General features: G+C 48.2%; 1 protein-coding gene across 1 annotated transcript in view; it reads right to left on the bottom strand.

The window, feature by feature from the left end:
• The window catches only part of DOCK3 (dedicator of cytokinesis 3), a 460,033-nt gene that overhangs the window by 17,282 nt on the left and 428,165 nt on the right, over nucleotides 1–14,586 (bottom strand). The window contains exons 39-46 of the mRNA XM_058559633.1: nucleotides 10,095–10,181; nucleotides 8,580–8,684; nucleotides 4,752–4,893; nucleotides 3,534–3,700; nucleotides 3,294–3,380; nucleotides 2,657–2,836; nucleotides 1,912–1,995; nucleotides 1,673–1,789 (exon numbers count right to left, since the gene is read on the bottom strand). Of these exons, the coding sequence (XP_058415616.1) occupies nucleotides 1,673–1,789; nucleotides 1,912–1,995; nucleotides 2,657–2,836; nucleotides 3,294–3,380; nucleotides 3,534–3,700; nucleotides 4,752–4,893; nucleotides 8,580–8,684; nucleotides 10,095–10,181 (969 nt within the window). The remainder of the gene's footprint in view (nucleotides 1–1,672; nucleotides 1,790–1,911; nucleotides 1,996–2,656; nucleotides 2,837–3,293; nucleotides 3,381–3,533; nucleotides 3,701–4,751; nucleotides 4,894–8,579; nucleotides 8,685–10,094; nucleotides 10,182–14,586) is intronic.

Below are 14,586 nucleotides of genomic sequence, written 5' to 3'. Positions count from 1 at the left end.
GAGCTTGCCCTGAAGCAGCAGCAGGTTTTCCACCCCCACTTCCAAAGCATGCAGAAGGCTCAAATGTGCTTATACAGCTGGAGAGGACACCTCCATGTGTGCCCCGGAGACCCTGACAAATGTGGCCGAGCATTTTGTGCTTTTTGCTGCGTGGCAGAGAACACTCCTAATGGCCAGGTTCTAGCTTGTCTGGGCCACCTGCTGTGATGGAGAAGTTTGTACACAGCAGAGAGCAGCCATACCAGCAAGAGACACAGTAGAATGAGAGGTAATGGAATACCCTTCAGATTCAGTGACACTACCCAAGTTCTTTACTAAATGGACATCCTAATTTTAAGGGGAAAATGTAGACTTTCTCTGCATGTTTAACCTTTAAATACCATGGAGAAATCATTACAGTAAGGAGAAATTTCAGGCACTATGGGCTTTTCTCTGGAAAATGTGCCCACTTCTCAAACTGCGGACAAGCTTCTTTTTCTCTTTCTACATTTCCTGCTGTCCACACTTGTGCAGAAACAGGCTTAGACTTGCACTAGGGGCTTGGAGGGACTGAGATGACCAGAACTCCAGCATCCAAAAACAAAGCAAGTCAACCCCAACATGCCAGGCCCACTGAATCTGAGTGGTCCAGCCTCCTCCCCAGAGCCTCTGTGGCCAGTGGTCATCCCTAAAGGGCAACTTCTTGTCCATGATGGCCTTGCCCCACACCAAACAGCTCTACTTCCCTTGCCTCCCTGCCACTTCTACCTACTGATCCTGGGTGATGAGAAGAGAGCACCAGGTAATTGGGCTCACAACCCTTGAGATCTGGCAGCCAGCCTGTTTTAACAGGTAAGTTTCCCTAGAAAACACTTGCAGTCAGCCCCATGATTGAAAATGGGGTGAGGGTATGTGAACAGGGGGCTCAAGACTACCTGAACCCTATTCTCAGCCAAGTGGTATTCCCTGTAAGAACTCCGAAGGGAAACTAGTCCTGAACACTTGCTTCTGTTTGTGTGCATGAGTCCTTGGGCAAAATCCTGCAATGGAGGCCTAAGAGCCAGGCCAGAGTCAGGGAGACTTTCCAGGGCCCGGGCCAGCCCCAGAACCTGCCTGACTCCTCTAAGAGCACGAAAGTACTGCCTGCCCTAGGCTTTCTCAGACGTGAGCCTGGCTCGCCAGACATGTTAGAGGAAGAAAGAGGGAGGGAAGGAAGGGAGCTAAAGGGGAAAGGTAAAGAGAAGGAAAAGAGAGAGAGAGGGAGGAAAGGTTATGAAGATGGGAAGGGAGAGAGAAGGTGGGAGATGAGGAGAGAGGGGTGGTTCAGGCTATGCCTTACCTCTGCAGGTTCTTGGGATGAAAAATATTTCCAAAGAGACCCCTATATGTGGGCCATATACTTTAGCTCTTTTCTTCCTCATGTGAAAACTTCTCTTCACCAGCACAGTGGCTTGAAAAAGCATTCTTTGCCCTTGCATCTGACTTCTTCTTAGTGAGGGAGTGAATGAGGGGATCCTGGGCATCCTTCCCCTGGATAGAGCACCCACCTCTTTTCTGCCCCTCTGTGGTAGGGATAGCTTTTCCTTCACATTCTCCTTCCCCGTCCCCCACTTTTCTTTTCGCTTATTGCACAGGTCTGGAGGAAGTGACACCTGGTTCTACTGCAGCAGGGGCAAGACAGGGGTCAGCTTACGTGGTAGAGACTGGCCCGCATCATCTGGAACTGATCTATCAGTTTCTTATGCAGAGGGCGCATTTCTGGGTGCACGAACTTCTCATGAACTGCCAGTCCAACTCCAAGGATATGGACCTATTACAGTGACAGACAAGGCCACTCTGTTAGCCAGGGAGCAGCCCTTGAGAACTGCAGCCATCCTATTATGCATAGCCTTTTCCTCCTGGCCCCTGGCCTCCAAGCCCTGCAAGACATACCTGCTCCTGCATAAGCTCCTTGAGCTGGGTGATCTTCTCAGCATCTCCTGGGTGCTTGGTGATGTAATCTTTATCAAAGAAGGCCTGTGAAAGGAAAGGCGAAGTCAGGAAGACTCTTCCCAGAACTACTACTTAGATGGGGCCCAAGAAGCTTGAGTTTGAAGGTGCCACCTGACAGGCAGCCAGGCTGCCTCCTCACAGGTACACACATCAAGACACCTCTAGCCTGGCCTGCTTGAACCTCCTGCAGTCATAGGTGAGTTTTTTGTATTTAATAAGGACTGATGGTGGCCAAGTCATCTAAGCCTGAATGCTGGTCTCAGTCCCTCATGGAGCCTAGATAGCCTGGGTAGGGCAGGCAGAGCCAGTGGTCAGAGCCAGAAGGGCAGGCAGAGCCAGTGGCCAGGGTGTCTAGTTTCTTAGACAGCCCACAGCTCGCTTCTTGTTAAGTGCTGGGCTCCAGGGCTCCTCCTGGATGCCACTTAACATCCTTCCATAATCAGATGGATTACTCATCTGTCCAAGTTCAGAGAATAAAAAGGAACAAAAGGCCCTACCAGAGAGCTGTGCCACAGAAATAGGGAGCTTAAAGCCTCATCCCAGGACCATCCTCAGTCAGCTGAGGCACAGCCGGGAGAGGCCTAGCTGGGAAGGCTGCCCTAGGAGGCTGGAATCTCAAGAAGAGGAGCCTGAGAACCACCTTTCCAGCCGGGCTGCCTGGGTTTGGTCTAGGGCCCCAGCTCACCTCTTGGTAGCGTGCAATGCCTCCATTAACTGCTGCATCGATGACGCCATTCAGGCACATGCTGAGCAGGTTGATGTTGCCATGTACCTGCTTGTGTTGATACTGGCTGATCAGGGCCCGCAGCTCCTGGTTCTTATTCTCAACCACTTGGATGGCGTTCTCCAGAGGGCTCACCTCCACCTGGGGGCACACAGAACACAGTATCATCCCAGGCACAGTGATAACCCCTCCCTCATCACAGTCCTGACAGCAGGGAGCTAAAACCTGGGATGCTGATTGCCACCCTTGTTCCTGTGGATTTGAGACTCCCTGTTTCTAATGTTCTCTTCTGATTTGTAGCACTTAGAAGTGAAGAGCACCAGTTCTGAAGTCAGAGAGCTCTGGCTTCCTGAACCTCAGAGAGCAGTTTCCACATTTGTAAACTGGGAGATTAAAAACATCTTTTGCCTAAGGGTGTTGTGAGGTTTAAATGAGAGAAGGTGTACAAAGCCCCCCGAACAGGATTGGCCTGTGGGAGCCTAGGCCAGGCAGGTGGCCAAAGTTCTTTCTTTCTTTCTTCAGTCCTTAGAGAAAGGTCCTAAAAGCCAGAGCTGAGGGAGCAGCTGTGAAGATCAGCCCCATCTGAAACGTGTCTCACCAGTTCCCTCCTCTCCACTTCGAACCATCGAGAGATGCCGGGCAAGCTGTGGGTCAGGGTCAGTGTGGTACGCTCAATCCACAGGCTCTGCAGGGAGGGCACAGGCAGGTACAGGCCATTAGGCAATTTTTGCCACACCCCACCTGCTTGAAGGATGAGACAGTAACAAGTTCCCAAGAAAGTGAGGCTTGCCCCCGGCCTCGCTATAAGCCCTGTCCCTGCTTTCCTAGATTTGTTCACCTTGAATTCATTCTCCTTGTCCTTGGGGCCTTTGTGAAAAGGCCTGTCATACCGGAACTTCCTCACATTGTTGACACGGTAGAAGCTCTTGACGCGATCCGGGACCCTATCCATCTGTAGGACATCCACATAATCTGGAATGGGCGTCACTGCATAGATCTGCAAGTCTGGGCAGGAAGTGAAGGGGAAACCCAGACTTGCCAGAGAGATGGACCTGAGTGGGTGACCCCTGTCATCCCCTCAAAGGAGAGAAGAGCACAGTTGCCTGAGTTCCCTACCGGCAGCAGCAGCATCTCAAGGGTCAGATCAGATCCAAGCACAGTTAGACCAAATCTCCCTATCTGCACCCCTCCCTGCTACAGTGGTGAGTCTCCTGAGCACTCAGCCAAGGTAAGATGTCAACAGCCAAGTGTTCTCCAGTGCCCCTTTAAGAAAGAAGGGGAAAAGGGTCAGGAGAATGCAGGTGACCACTCCTCAGAAGTGAGAAAGCTGCAAGGGCCTGAGCCTGCCCACTGGAGGTAAACTGTATTTACTGCAAAACAACCTTTTAATAAAATGCTCTTTGGGGTCTTTGTGGGGAGATAACATATGGGAGTTCTTCTGCCCTCCCTTCTCTGGAATAAACTTGCCACAGACATGGCGACTGTCAAGAGGCTTCCAAGGAAGCCGTGTGAGGGGGATGAGAGGCAGGCCAGTGTTTGCATTCAGACTTCCAAGTGCCATCTCCCTCCGTCTCTTTCCCCACTCCCTCTGCCCCCATCCCTGGGGCTCTGCCTCAGTCCTCCTCATAAAGATGAGAGATAATAACATGCACACGGGAGTGGAACAGGGCACAAAACTGGTGGTATCCCCATGGCAAGAGTCCTGGTATGACCTCAAATCACCCTGTACAGTGATTGTTCCTGGCTGCCTAGGCAGGACCCTCACAAGGCAGGGTGGGGGGACTAAGGTGCTGGTAGCAGCCAGCCTGAGGGATGAAGGTCCCCCTGAAGCCCTGCTGATGACTAGGCCCCCCATGGCTAAAGGCATGCCATGGCCTCCTCTGTAAGGCACGAGTGCCCTACTACATATAGGCTTAGTGATGAGGGTATACTCTGGTTCAGGACTTACTGGTAACCTAGCCTGTAAGGCAACAACATGGCAGAGGGGCAGCTGACTAGGTGGGCCTCACCTCCCAGGGCCCCAGCCCTCCTTCCCCCACCAAGTGTCGAAAGATACACTGGGCGTCACACTGCAGGATGGCGTCGTCAGGGTGGTTGGGGTGCTGCATGGCGACGGCCTGTGGGAACTCGCTGAGCATCCTCTGCTGGAAGGCCTCCAGCCTCTCGTAGTCGTGGCCACGGCACACATATTCTTTGTTCTGCCACAAACATGAGAGCACACTCTATGCCTTGCCTGTAGCCCCCCACCTCCTCAAAGGTGTCAGTAGTTACTCATTTCACAAACATGTCCTAGGAGTCCCTGTGGCAGGCATGAGGCACAGTACTCAGTTCCTGTCCTAAGGGAAATGATGGTCAAGAAGGGAGAGGGACAGAAGAAGGGAGAATTGCATTGTGATGTGGCAGCCTCAGGGGCAGGGCTCAGGCTGCAAAAGCTTGGAGGAGGGAGGGCACCTTATCCGGGAAGGGGTGCAAGGTGGGAAGTGGGATTTTGGAAAAAACCAGGCCTGAAAAGAGTCTTGAAATGTCCACCTGGGTTAGCTTCATAGAGAGGAGTGGGGAAGGGCAATCTATGTGGGTGCAGTTACAACCAAAGGACAACAGCCAAGACAGGAAAAGGTGCAGCTAGACAGAAAGTGCATGTGGAGAACTGGTGGGAGGGTGACTGAAGAGACCTGCAGGTGTGTGCCAAGGGGTGATTGCTAGGCGTTGCCATCAAATAATTTTAAAAAGGGAGGGTGATCAGGTATGTGCTTTGAAGGATCCCTTTTATCAGCTGGGAGAAACAGTCTAAACATTGCTCAGCATCCAGTAGGTATTCAGAGATTAATTATCGCAGCAATTCCTTTGCAAATGTGTCAGCAGAACAAATTGATATCATTCTAACTACGTATTTTGTAAAACCTTGTGTTACATCATATTTGGTTTGGGTTAGGTCTCAGTTTTTCTCCCTGTGGACTGAAGCCAAGACAAGGCACCCTCAACTCTGCTGCTTTGTCTACCTCACAGTTGGTCAAGAGCGAGTGGCTGCAGATTCCTCTGAAGCCCTCTGGTGACATCTGTCTGCCCATCCAGCTGCCTCACCAGATCCACTTTCATAAAGTGGTGTCAAGCTATGGCATTGGGGCATGCCTTCAGAGGAATAGAGAGAAAGAAGTTCCACAGGGCCAGCCTATGTTTCCCGGTACAGGGATGATCACAGGCCAGGCCTTGGAGGACCTCAGCCTTTTTGGAATAGGATTTCTGCTCCCTTTTCACTTCCCCTCTTACTATGGGAGAACTCAGCTAAGGCTGGGCCACATGTCCAGACAGATAAGAACAGAATGGCAACACCAGAAGGGAAGTCAAGGTCAGGAGGAGCAGGCTGGCTTCTCCAGTCGAATAGACAAGTCAAAAGGCAGAGACATTTCTAAGTCCCTTGATTGATAAACAGAACTGACAAAGAAGGTAATTGTCAAGAATTTGTCTTTTCATATCTACTCACAAATGTACAATCCTCACCAGTGTCTGTTCATAGGTCAAATGAAGAGAAACAGAAATTCCCCCAAGAAGGGAGGGCTAGATGTTTTCCTCTCTCTGTGCAGATTAGTAGATAATTACATTTGTGAAGCGAGGTAGGCAGATGGTCCAGAGAAACCAAGCTGACAAAGCTAAAGCAATAGATGGCCTATGTGTTCACGGAAGGTGAGGGAGTAGCCTAGCCTTCTGGGGAAGACCCAGCAGAAGGAAGGCACATAGTGTTGACCTTGAGGATGGTTGTCAGTTTCAAGTGTGCTCGAGTGAGAGCCCCAGCATCCCCGCACAAGACAGATCTGGCTGCCACTGCTCTGCACTTTGTCCTTGCCGTCTACAAGGCAAACAGCTACCTCCACTGGGACTTATTCCATTTGGCACAGACAAACTGAGCAGCCGAGGGAAGGGAAGGCAGCATGTGGCTAGACCAGGCAGATTTGTATGCCTGAAACATAGCTCCTAGGGACTGCGCCCTGCATGGCGATAGGCATGGACTGACCGGTAACATTTCCTAACACACGTTGTTATTCTTCCTCCATTACTGGCACCCTTGAAACTACTTCTGAACACTCAGACTGTCACTTGCAAGCATTCTTTGGGTAGCTCAGATGCAGGTTCTATGTCAGGACCTACCCGTCAGAAAGCTCTGAGAGCCCTGAGACACTGATGTGTCCTGTGACATGAGCATGAGGGGTGGGAGCCAGATTGTACTATGATGGAGACCTCCTGTTTGGCAGGAACAGAAATGGGGGCCACCAAGGCGTAATTTTGTAATATCCAAAATAATGTTGTTCTAGAGTAAAATCTGGTTTATGATGTACAATTGTGGGACTAAACAATGAAAATAAAATGACAATAAAACATAATTTGCAAAGATAAAATGAGAAAGAAATAAGCTACCAGGCAAGGATCATTAGTTTATCAGAGGACTTTCTAAAGATGCTTTTGGTTTCTAATTCTTATAAAATTCCTTCTTCCTCTTCTGCTCACCTCCACCTCCACTGGTGTGGTATGATCTATGCTGATGAAGGCAACAAATATGCCATTTCTGAAATGCCTGCACTGGATGATCCCTAAAGAGTGAAGGAGGTCCTCTACTCATTCACATTCTGCTACCAGAAACACTCCTGTGTAATGGAATCAGAGCCTTCCTGGGGATCACAACTAGGCAGAATGCGCTTGCTGACCCTGTCAGTATTACTAGTTCCTACAGAAATTATTTTTCCTTTTACACTAGAATGATTACTGTTCAGGAAATGTGCAAGTTGACCTACCTTACATCTGAAATGTGGTTAGCCTGGATTCTGTTGCTAGCAGACTGGCTTTTTTAAAGTAGTCATTAAATCCAGTTGCCCCTCAATGTGATACCAAGCTTATTAGTGCTCATTGGCTAAAGCAATTTCTCCAATAAGACAGGATCCCAAACATATCAAAGGGATCCCATGAACTTTCCCAGCTGCTGGTTGAGACTTGTGGACACTGAACTTCAGTAAGATATTGGAACTGGGGACAATCAGAGCTAGTCTCAACTGCAGCTCCAGGGCCCTTTCATCAGCACAGATTCATTTAGGTCATCTGAGAATAATGAATCCCTATGGGCTACAGCTTACAAAATCCTAGGCTGACTCCTCGAGGAGCCTCTAGGTGGTGCTGAATAAAGAAGAAAATCACAACTGTTCAATTGGTGTTAATATGTCTGTGCTGAGTCATTCTTTTCACGGTTTATACTCCGCCTCAGCCTTCTAGGGATTGGTGGAGAGAAATGGCTGTCATCATCCTGGGCCAGAGAACTGGCTGCCTAGAAAAGGCTTTCCACAGCCAAATCCAATGTTTGGCAGCTCTCACAAGCCCCAGGAACAAAGGGGAATGTCCTCTGGGTTCTCTCAAATCAACACTTCTCTGTCATGGCTGCACAGCCTACAGTGCAGCCAGAGGGAAGAATCATCAATCTTAAAGGACAAACCTCAAGAGGCCAGCCTGCTGTCGAGGTCAGGGCTGTACTAGTGTCCTGTCTGGCTAAGAACAGTCACAATGGAGGATTCTAGGCACTGGAGGCAGAAGTTGGAAGATTACTAAATATTACTATGGGACATTCTCAGACCCTGGTCATTTCCTGAAGGAACTTGGTTGATTTGGTAAGAAAACCACCCTCATACATTACAGACAGCTACAAAATAGTACAGCAGAGTTAAATAGAGTCTAAACTTGGCAGGCTGCTCAGTCAAATAAAGCCAAATGCCTTTTGTTGACTGGTCAGTCCTTCAAAAAAAGAAGTATTCAGTAGAAAAGGGAAAAACGTAAAAACGAGAAAACAGGTTATAAATGAATTATGTGTAAATGACGTAAGTTCTTATGACTATCTGAATGGACTCACCCGAAGGAAGAAAGGAAACTTCCTGCCATAGAAGCCAACTCGAAAGAACTCAGGCTCCAGGCGCTGCTGCTCCATGATGTTGTCATAGTAACTGGCCTCCATTTTCTGTGAATGAGAAAGGCAGTTGCCTTCAGGTTGACTTGACTGCTAGCGGTGTCCAAAGCAAGTACTTCTAGGCCCAAGTAGACATTGTCTTTTGGAAAGAGAACATGGCAACTCAGTCTAGATAAAGAGTGAGCCCCTAGCCATGATCAGCCTCTCCCAAGGAAGCTGCGTGATGGAAGAGCAAGCCGTCCTCCTCTATTGTCATCTGACGGTGGGGTGGGGACAGGCCTGCCTACTGCAGTCCTGAGAGGCTGCTCTGAATGTCCTTCCCAGTTGATGGACCTGGCCCCACAGAGACCCAGGCTTCCTGTACTTTCAGGGGCACAAGTTTAACATGGATTTTTTTTCTCCAGGTATTTCTGGTTCTGACTGATATTCACTATGCCAATTGACCCCTGGCTAGTGTTGCTTATAGGTGGCTAACAGCAATTCTCAGCACCATTTTGCATCAGTCCAACTGCATTGCTCTTGTTCATCTACTATCTGACTAAAGATGCTAATAGAGTGAGGAAGGCTCAATTGCCAGCATCACTGGTACTAGTTACAATGTAGGAGATTTTAAACTTTAAAGGTTGAACTAATATCCATAATGTCTGGCATTACCAAGGTCAGTAAGTTTTTTAGTCTTGGCTGACCTGGCTTTACACTCAGAAAAACTCACCCAACTTTGATTGGGAAGGTAGCTCTAATGCATTCAATCAAGCCAGCCTGCCAGGAAACAGAGGCCTTCAAGGACCAGTCAAGAGGTCACTGCTAGAGAACCATACCTATTATATAGGCCCAAATCCCAACTGGGATCAGGGCACACAGCAGAGCTAGCCACACTGACAAGGGTACAGGAAGAGGGTGAGCTGAGATTGCTGACCTCTCTTTGCCAATGAACTCACCAGCTGTTAGGATTCAGAACCTGGCACCAGGAATCAGGAAAAATTTGGTGGAGACCTTCAACGTGCATGGGGCATTTCGCTTAATTTTTGAATATTTTGCTTCAAAGAAAGGAGTAAGAACAAGGTGCTTGAAAGTGACCACAAGCCAAAACAGGGAAAGATCTTACAAAGTTTTCAGATGAAGCATCCCTGAACAAAATCATTTCAGGAAAAGCTTCTTCATGAAGTCAAGCTGCCACCTCTTCCTTGAAACCCCCATCCTATCCTGCGTATGTTGCTTCTCCCTTCCTTGAGCACCAGTGGCCCTTGGGTCTCGATCATACAATTATTTATCAAGTGTGTGTTTGCTTCCCCAGTCAGACTGTAAGCATCTCGAAGGCAAGAACCTTGGCTTCTGCTTCTTTACTGTCCATAACACTAAACCAAGGGCTGGGCCCGCAGTGAATGCTTACTCAGAAATTGATGCCAGGAGAGTTCTGGCACCTCCAGCCAGGGTTAGGGTAGGGGAAGGGGCAGAGCTCACCCGAATCCAGCTGAGGCTCTGATAATCGTAGAGGCTCTCATACTGACAAGCCAGCTCCCTGCACAGTGAGATCCCAAACTCCCAGCTCTGCATCAGAAATAGGAACAAAGCTTCAGCACCTCGGGCATCCTTGGAAAGCCCAAGCCCACATCAAACACATCAGAGAGCACAACAAAAGGCCTGCTGCAACTCATATGTCACAAAGAACGTATGCTCAAAACCAATTTGTGGAGCACAACACACAGCACTGTGGCTTTCTAGCTCAAGGCACAGCTTTCAGGTTTCTACTCAAACGTCTCCACCTCCAAAAGACCTTTCCCTGACTACCTTGTCAAGGATAGGCATTTCCCCATTCACCCTCTGTTTCATTACTTTGAAGTTATCTTATTTAAAAAAAGTATTTACTTTTTTATTGTATTAGTCTCAATCAGATGATAAACTGCATGAGGGCAGGGACCCTGTTTATTTACTTTATTCTCAGAGCCTAGAACAGTACCAAGCATAAGCAGGTACTCAATAAAGATTTACTTAATGAGTTAATGAAGGAAACAATGACTTTTAAATTAAGATCTTTTAAGCTCAGAAACAAGTATGGAAACCAAGCAGGAAGTGGCTACCCAAGGACTTGATAGTAGGACTGCCAATTTCCTCTACAGAAAGATTCAAATCTTAAAGTAGGCTTCAGATGATCCTTGCCTAGTCAGGTCCCAGGCTGTTTCTGTGGTGTGGCTCCTGTTACGGTGACAGGCCCATCTAACAGGTGCCTGAGGAGGGCTGCAGTGGTCTTCACTAAGGGGCAATATTGTTCATTTCCTTCTCTTTTTAATATACTGCTTTCTCTCTTGGTTAGATTGGGAATCATCAGTTTGCTTGATATTTTAGCCACGTTTTGCTTCCCAACTTCTAAACACTAATTAAAGATTTTTTATTACAGGAAATTTTAAGCATATAGAAAAACAGAATAGAAGAATGAACCCCTAGGTACTTATCACCCAGCCTCAACAATGACCAACTCATGGCCAGTCCTGTATCATTAATACTCCATCCACTTATTCCTCCCCATAGTTTTTGAAGCAAATCTCAGACATCATGTAATTTCACCCATAAATATTTCAGTATGAATGTTTAAACAATAAGGACTATATATATATATACATGTATATATGTATATACGTATATACATGTGTGTGTCTATATATATATATTTTTTTTTTTGTAAGAAAGATCAGCCCTGAGCTAACATCCATGCCAATCCTCCTCTTTTTTCTGAGGAAGACTGGCCCTGGGCTAATATCTGTGCCTATCTTCCTCCACTTTATATGGGATGCCGCTACAGCATGGCCTGACAAGCGGTGCCTCGGTGCACGCCCGGGATCCGAACCTGGGCCGCCAGCAGCGGAGCGCGTGCACTTAACCACTATGCCACAGGGCCAGCCCCTGGACTATATTTTTTAAAAATACTATTTGAAATAGCATCAAAGAGAAGAACAATACTATTTCATTTGGGACAGTGTTTCTCAAAAAGAGCATATTATTTCTATCCTTTGAAGAAATTAATGCCATATGGATTGAAACTGCAGGACCAATTAAAAACATTGAAACAAACCAAAGAGAATTTCAAATCGACCCTGTCTCCTTGCCCAATACAATGCCTCTGCCTCAGTGAGCTAGAAAGCCTCTTGTACCCCCACATTACAGCTTTCAAGGGGGCACACGTCAGTCCTCTGCCTGGCTCCAAGAGCTGCTTGGGCAGGTTTCAGCCAAGAGTCCACAACAGTGTCTGCCCGGCAGGCAGCTGGCTAACCAGCTGAGCTGTGTGCAGATTTCTGGCCAGCCTGCCAAGAGCACGCCGTGGAGAACTGCTCATTTAGGTGATGAGAGCCCCATGTAGGGCTAAAGGCATTCTGTCTGCTGACAGTAGCTCCCAGTAAAGCAAGTCTTCTCCCCTACTGGGATCAATGATCACCTGCCTTGCTGGTATCTCTGCTCTAATTTGTAGCCCTGCTGCTCTAAGCCCTCCCTCAACCCCCAACTTATCTTTAGAGTGAGCCAGGACTAAGAGTTTTAAGACCCTCTGCCAGCCTTGAGGGGTTGTGCTGGAACACTGGTGGGCTGGGGGCTTTGAGAGCTGCCTCTGAATGCAGGTAGGGGGCCGGCCCCGTGGCTTAGTGGTTGAGTGCGCGCGCTCCGCTGCTGGCGGCCCGGGTTTGGATCGCGGGCGCGCACCAACGCATTGCTTCTCTGGCCATGCTGAGGCCGCGTCCCACATACAGCAACTAGAAGGATGTGCAGCTATGACATACAACTATCTACTGGGGCTTTGGGGGGAAAAAGATAAATAAATAAAAATCTTGAATGCAGGTAGGGAATGTGCTGCAGGTACAATGCATCCCCATCTATCTACATCTTTTCCCTTGATTTCCTTCCTTCTGGCAGGAGGCAAAGCAACTCTAAAACTCCTTACCAGTGTCTGAAATCTAATCACTTCTACCAGCTCTGGCAGATGTGTGCTTTTACAAATCTTAGTTGCCCCCTGACAGGGATGGCACAAAAGTTGCACTGACTTAGGGCTCACTTTAATCAAACTGGAAAGGAAGGCAAAGGCCTGGGACTCCAGACTGGCAGTCTTTGTATTTCTGTTTACACACAACATATTAGAAGCAACAGACTCATCATTCCTTCAAAGGAGCGTGGGAAATAGCAACCCTCAGGCAGGAGAGCCCAAGCTCACCCCCAAAGAGAAGGCTGTTCTGGTCCTGACGGTCTGTATGCCAGATACATAGGGGCCAGAGGACTCTGTCTAGCTTCTCTTCCTATCTGATCCCTCTGCCCTGTGATGAAGGACCAGCTCCCATCTTCTCACCTTCCCTTCCTTCTTTCAACTCCCACTCAGCCACACCCTACCCTTTGGAGTGTCCCTCTCTCCCTGGTAGCCCGGGAGAGCTGACCATCTGTGGACCAAAGCCCAGTTTACCTTGGAGCAGATTCCCAGGTTAACCACCTCACCATTGGAAAGAATGGCTCAGGGCTAGGCTATGGCCATGAGTTGAACTTCTGACTCAGTCCCTCTGGGTACTCAGGAAATAAACATGAGACCAAAGGAGATTGAGTTGTCTAAGACAGATAACAGAGAGTTATCTGGGAGTGTGTGGAAGAAAAGTCAGGAGGGCGTGGCTTGTGAGGCAGGGTGCGCTGGCAGTGCTGAAGGCCAGAACCCCTTTACCTGCCCCTTCCCTGGAGTCTTCTCCTTTTCCTGCCCTCCTCCTGCTGCGAAGGTAGCTTTTCTCCTCGTGCTAAGAAGCCTACAGGAGCACTTTTCCTGCAGCAACCAGGTTTTGCTTTCTGGAACCATTAAAAAGAACCCGGAATGTTTTCAAGAATTGGTTAGCCCTATTCACTGATTCCATTAGGTGCTGAGGCACAGAAACAGAAAGTTGGACCTTCTGTATGAGCCCAAGAGAATGAATCTGATAAACATCCCTTTGAGGATGAGCTCATGAAAGGGCTCACTGAGTGGTCTGTACTTAGCATAGAACTTGCTCCCTCAGCAATTCACAGCAAAGGCAGGTTTACTAGAAGGAGTGGGAGATCCCTGAGAAAGTGGCCTATGGAGCCTCCCAATCCTTCTCCCCCTCTTGCTGATCCACAATACTCAGGCAGGTTTTGCATTTCATTTCCTTGTCCATACTAAGCTTTAAACCAGCTTTTCTAAATACTACTGTAGTGTGGGATAAAGAAGGTGTCATTAATGCTCATATGTCCCACTGGCAGGCTCAATCAGATGAGGATAATACTCCACTCTGTGCCCATGGAAAAAGAAGAGAACTAATACAATAAAAGCACTCATGCACGCTCTACCATGCTTACGACGTTCCTTCTGAGCTGGGAGAGCTTGCTGGGTATGTGGGTAAGCTGCAGTTCCAAGTGAACTGGGTGCCAGGAAGATAGCCCTAAAAGTGTGCTAGCATGGGGCCGTAAGTCCAGCCCTGGACTAGCAAGGAGAGGAGGCTTTGGGCCAGCACTGTGGATTAATCATATATGGCTGGCTGAGAGCTGAGCATGGGCATCCTTTCTGGGCTGCGTTACACGAGAGCTCCTGGGGTTTTGGAAAGGTTCTTGCTTACCAGTGCATTCTCTACATGGGTGAATGTTTTTGACAAACACAGAAGTCTCTTATGTTATGTAAAACTGATGAATGTTTTCTGATTTATGGGCAAAAATCATTAATGTTTAAACTTTTTTTTTTTTATGATGAAAAACTCCTTTTTCAAAACCATTTCCATTCGAGTCAGGGGCTCAGCCACTGCAGTTCCCTGAACGGTCCTATTTCAGCTTTCTAAAATATACTCAAAGCTCAGGAATGAAAGAATAGCTTCAACAAGTTACACAATCTCAGGCTACTATGGCCCACATCCAAAAATAAGTGCTCCCACGGCCCCACAAGGAGCTCTCCCAGAGATGGACACAGGATGGTCAGAAATCCCCAAGGAAG

Source organism: Diceros bicornis, chromosome 2 (genome assembly GCF_020826845.1).
Source record: "Diceros bicornis minor isolate mBicDic1 chromosome 2, mDicBic1.mat.cur, whole genome shotgun sequence".
Taxonomy (NCBI): domain Eukaryota; kingdom Metazoa; phylum Chordata; class Mammalia; order Perissodactyla; family Rhinocerotidae; genus Diceros; species Diceros bicornis.
This window is presented reverse-complemented; position numbering and strand designations above follow the sequence as displayed.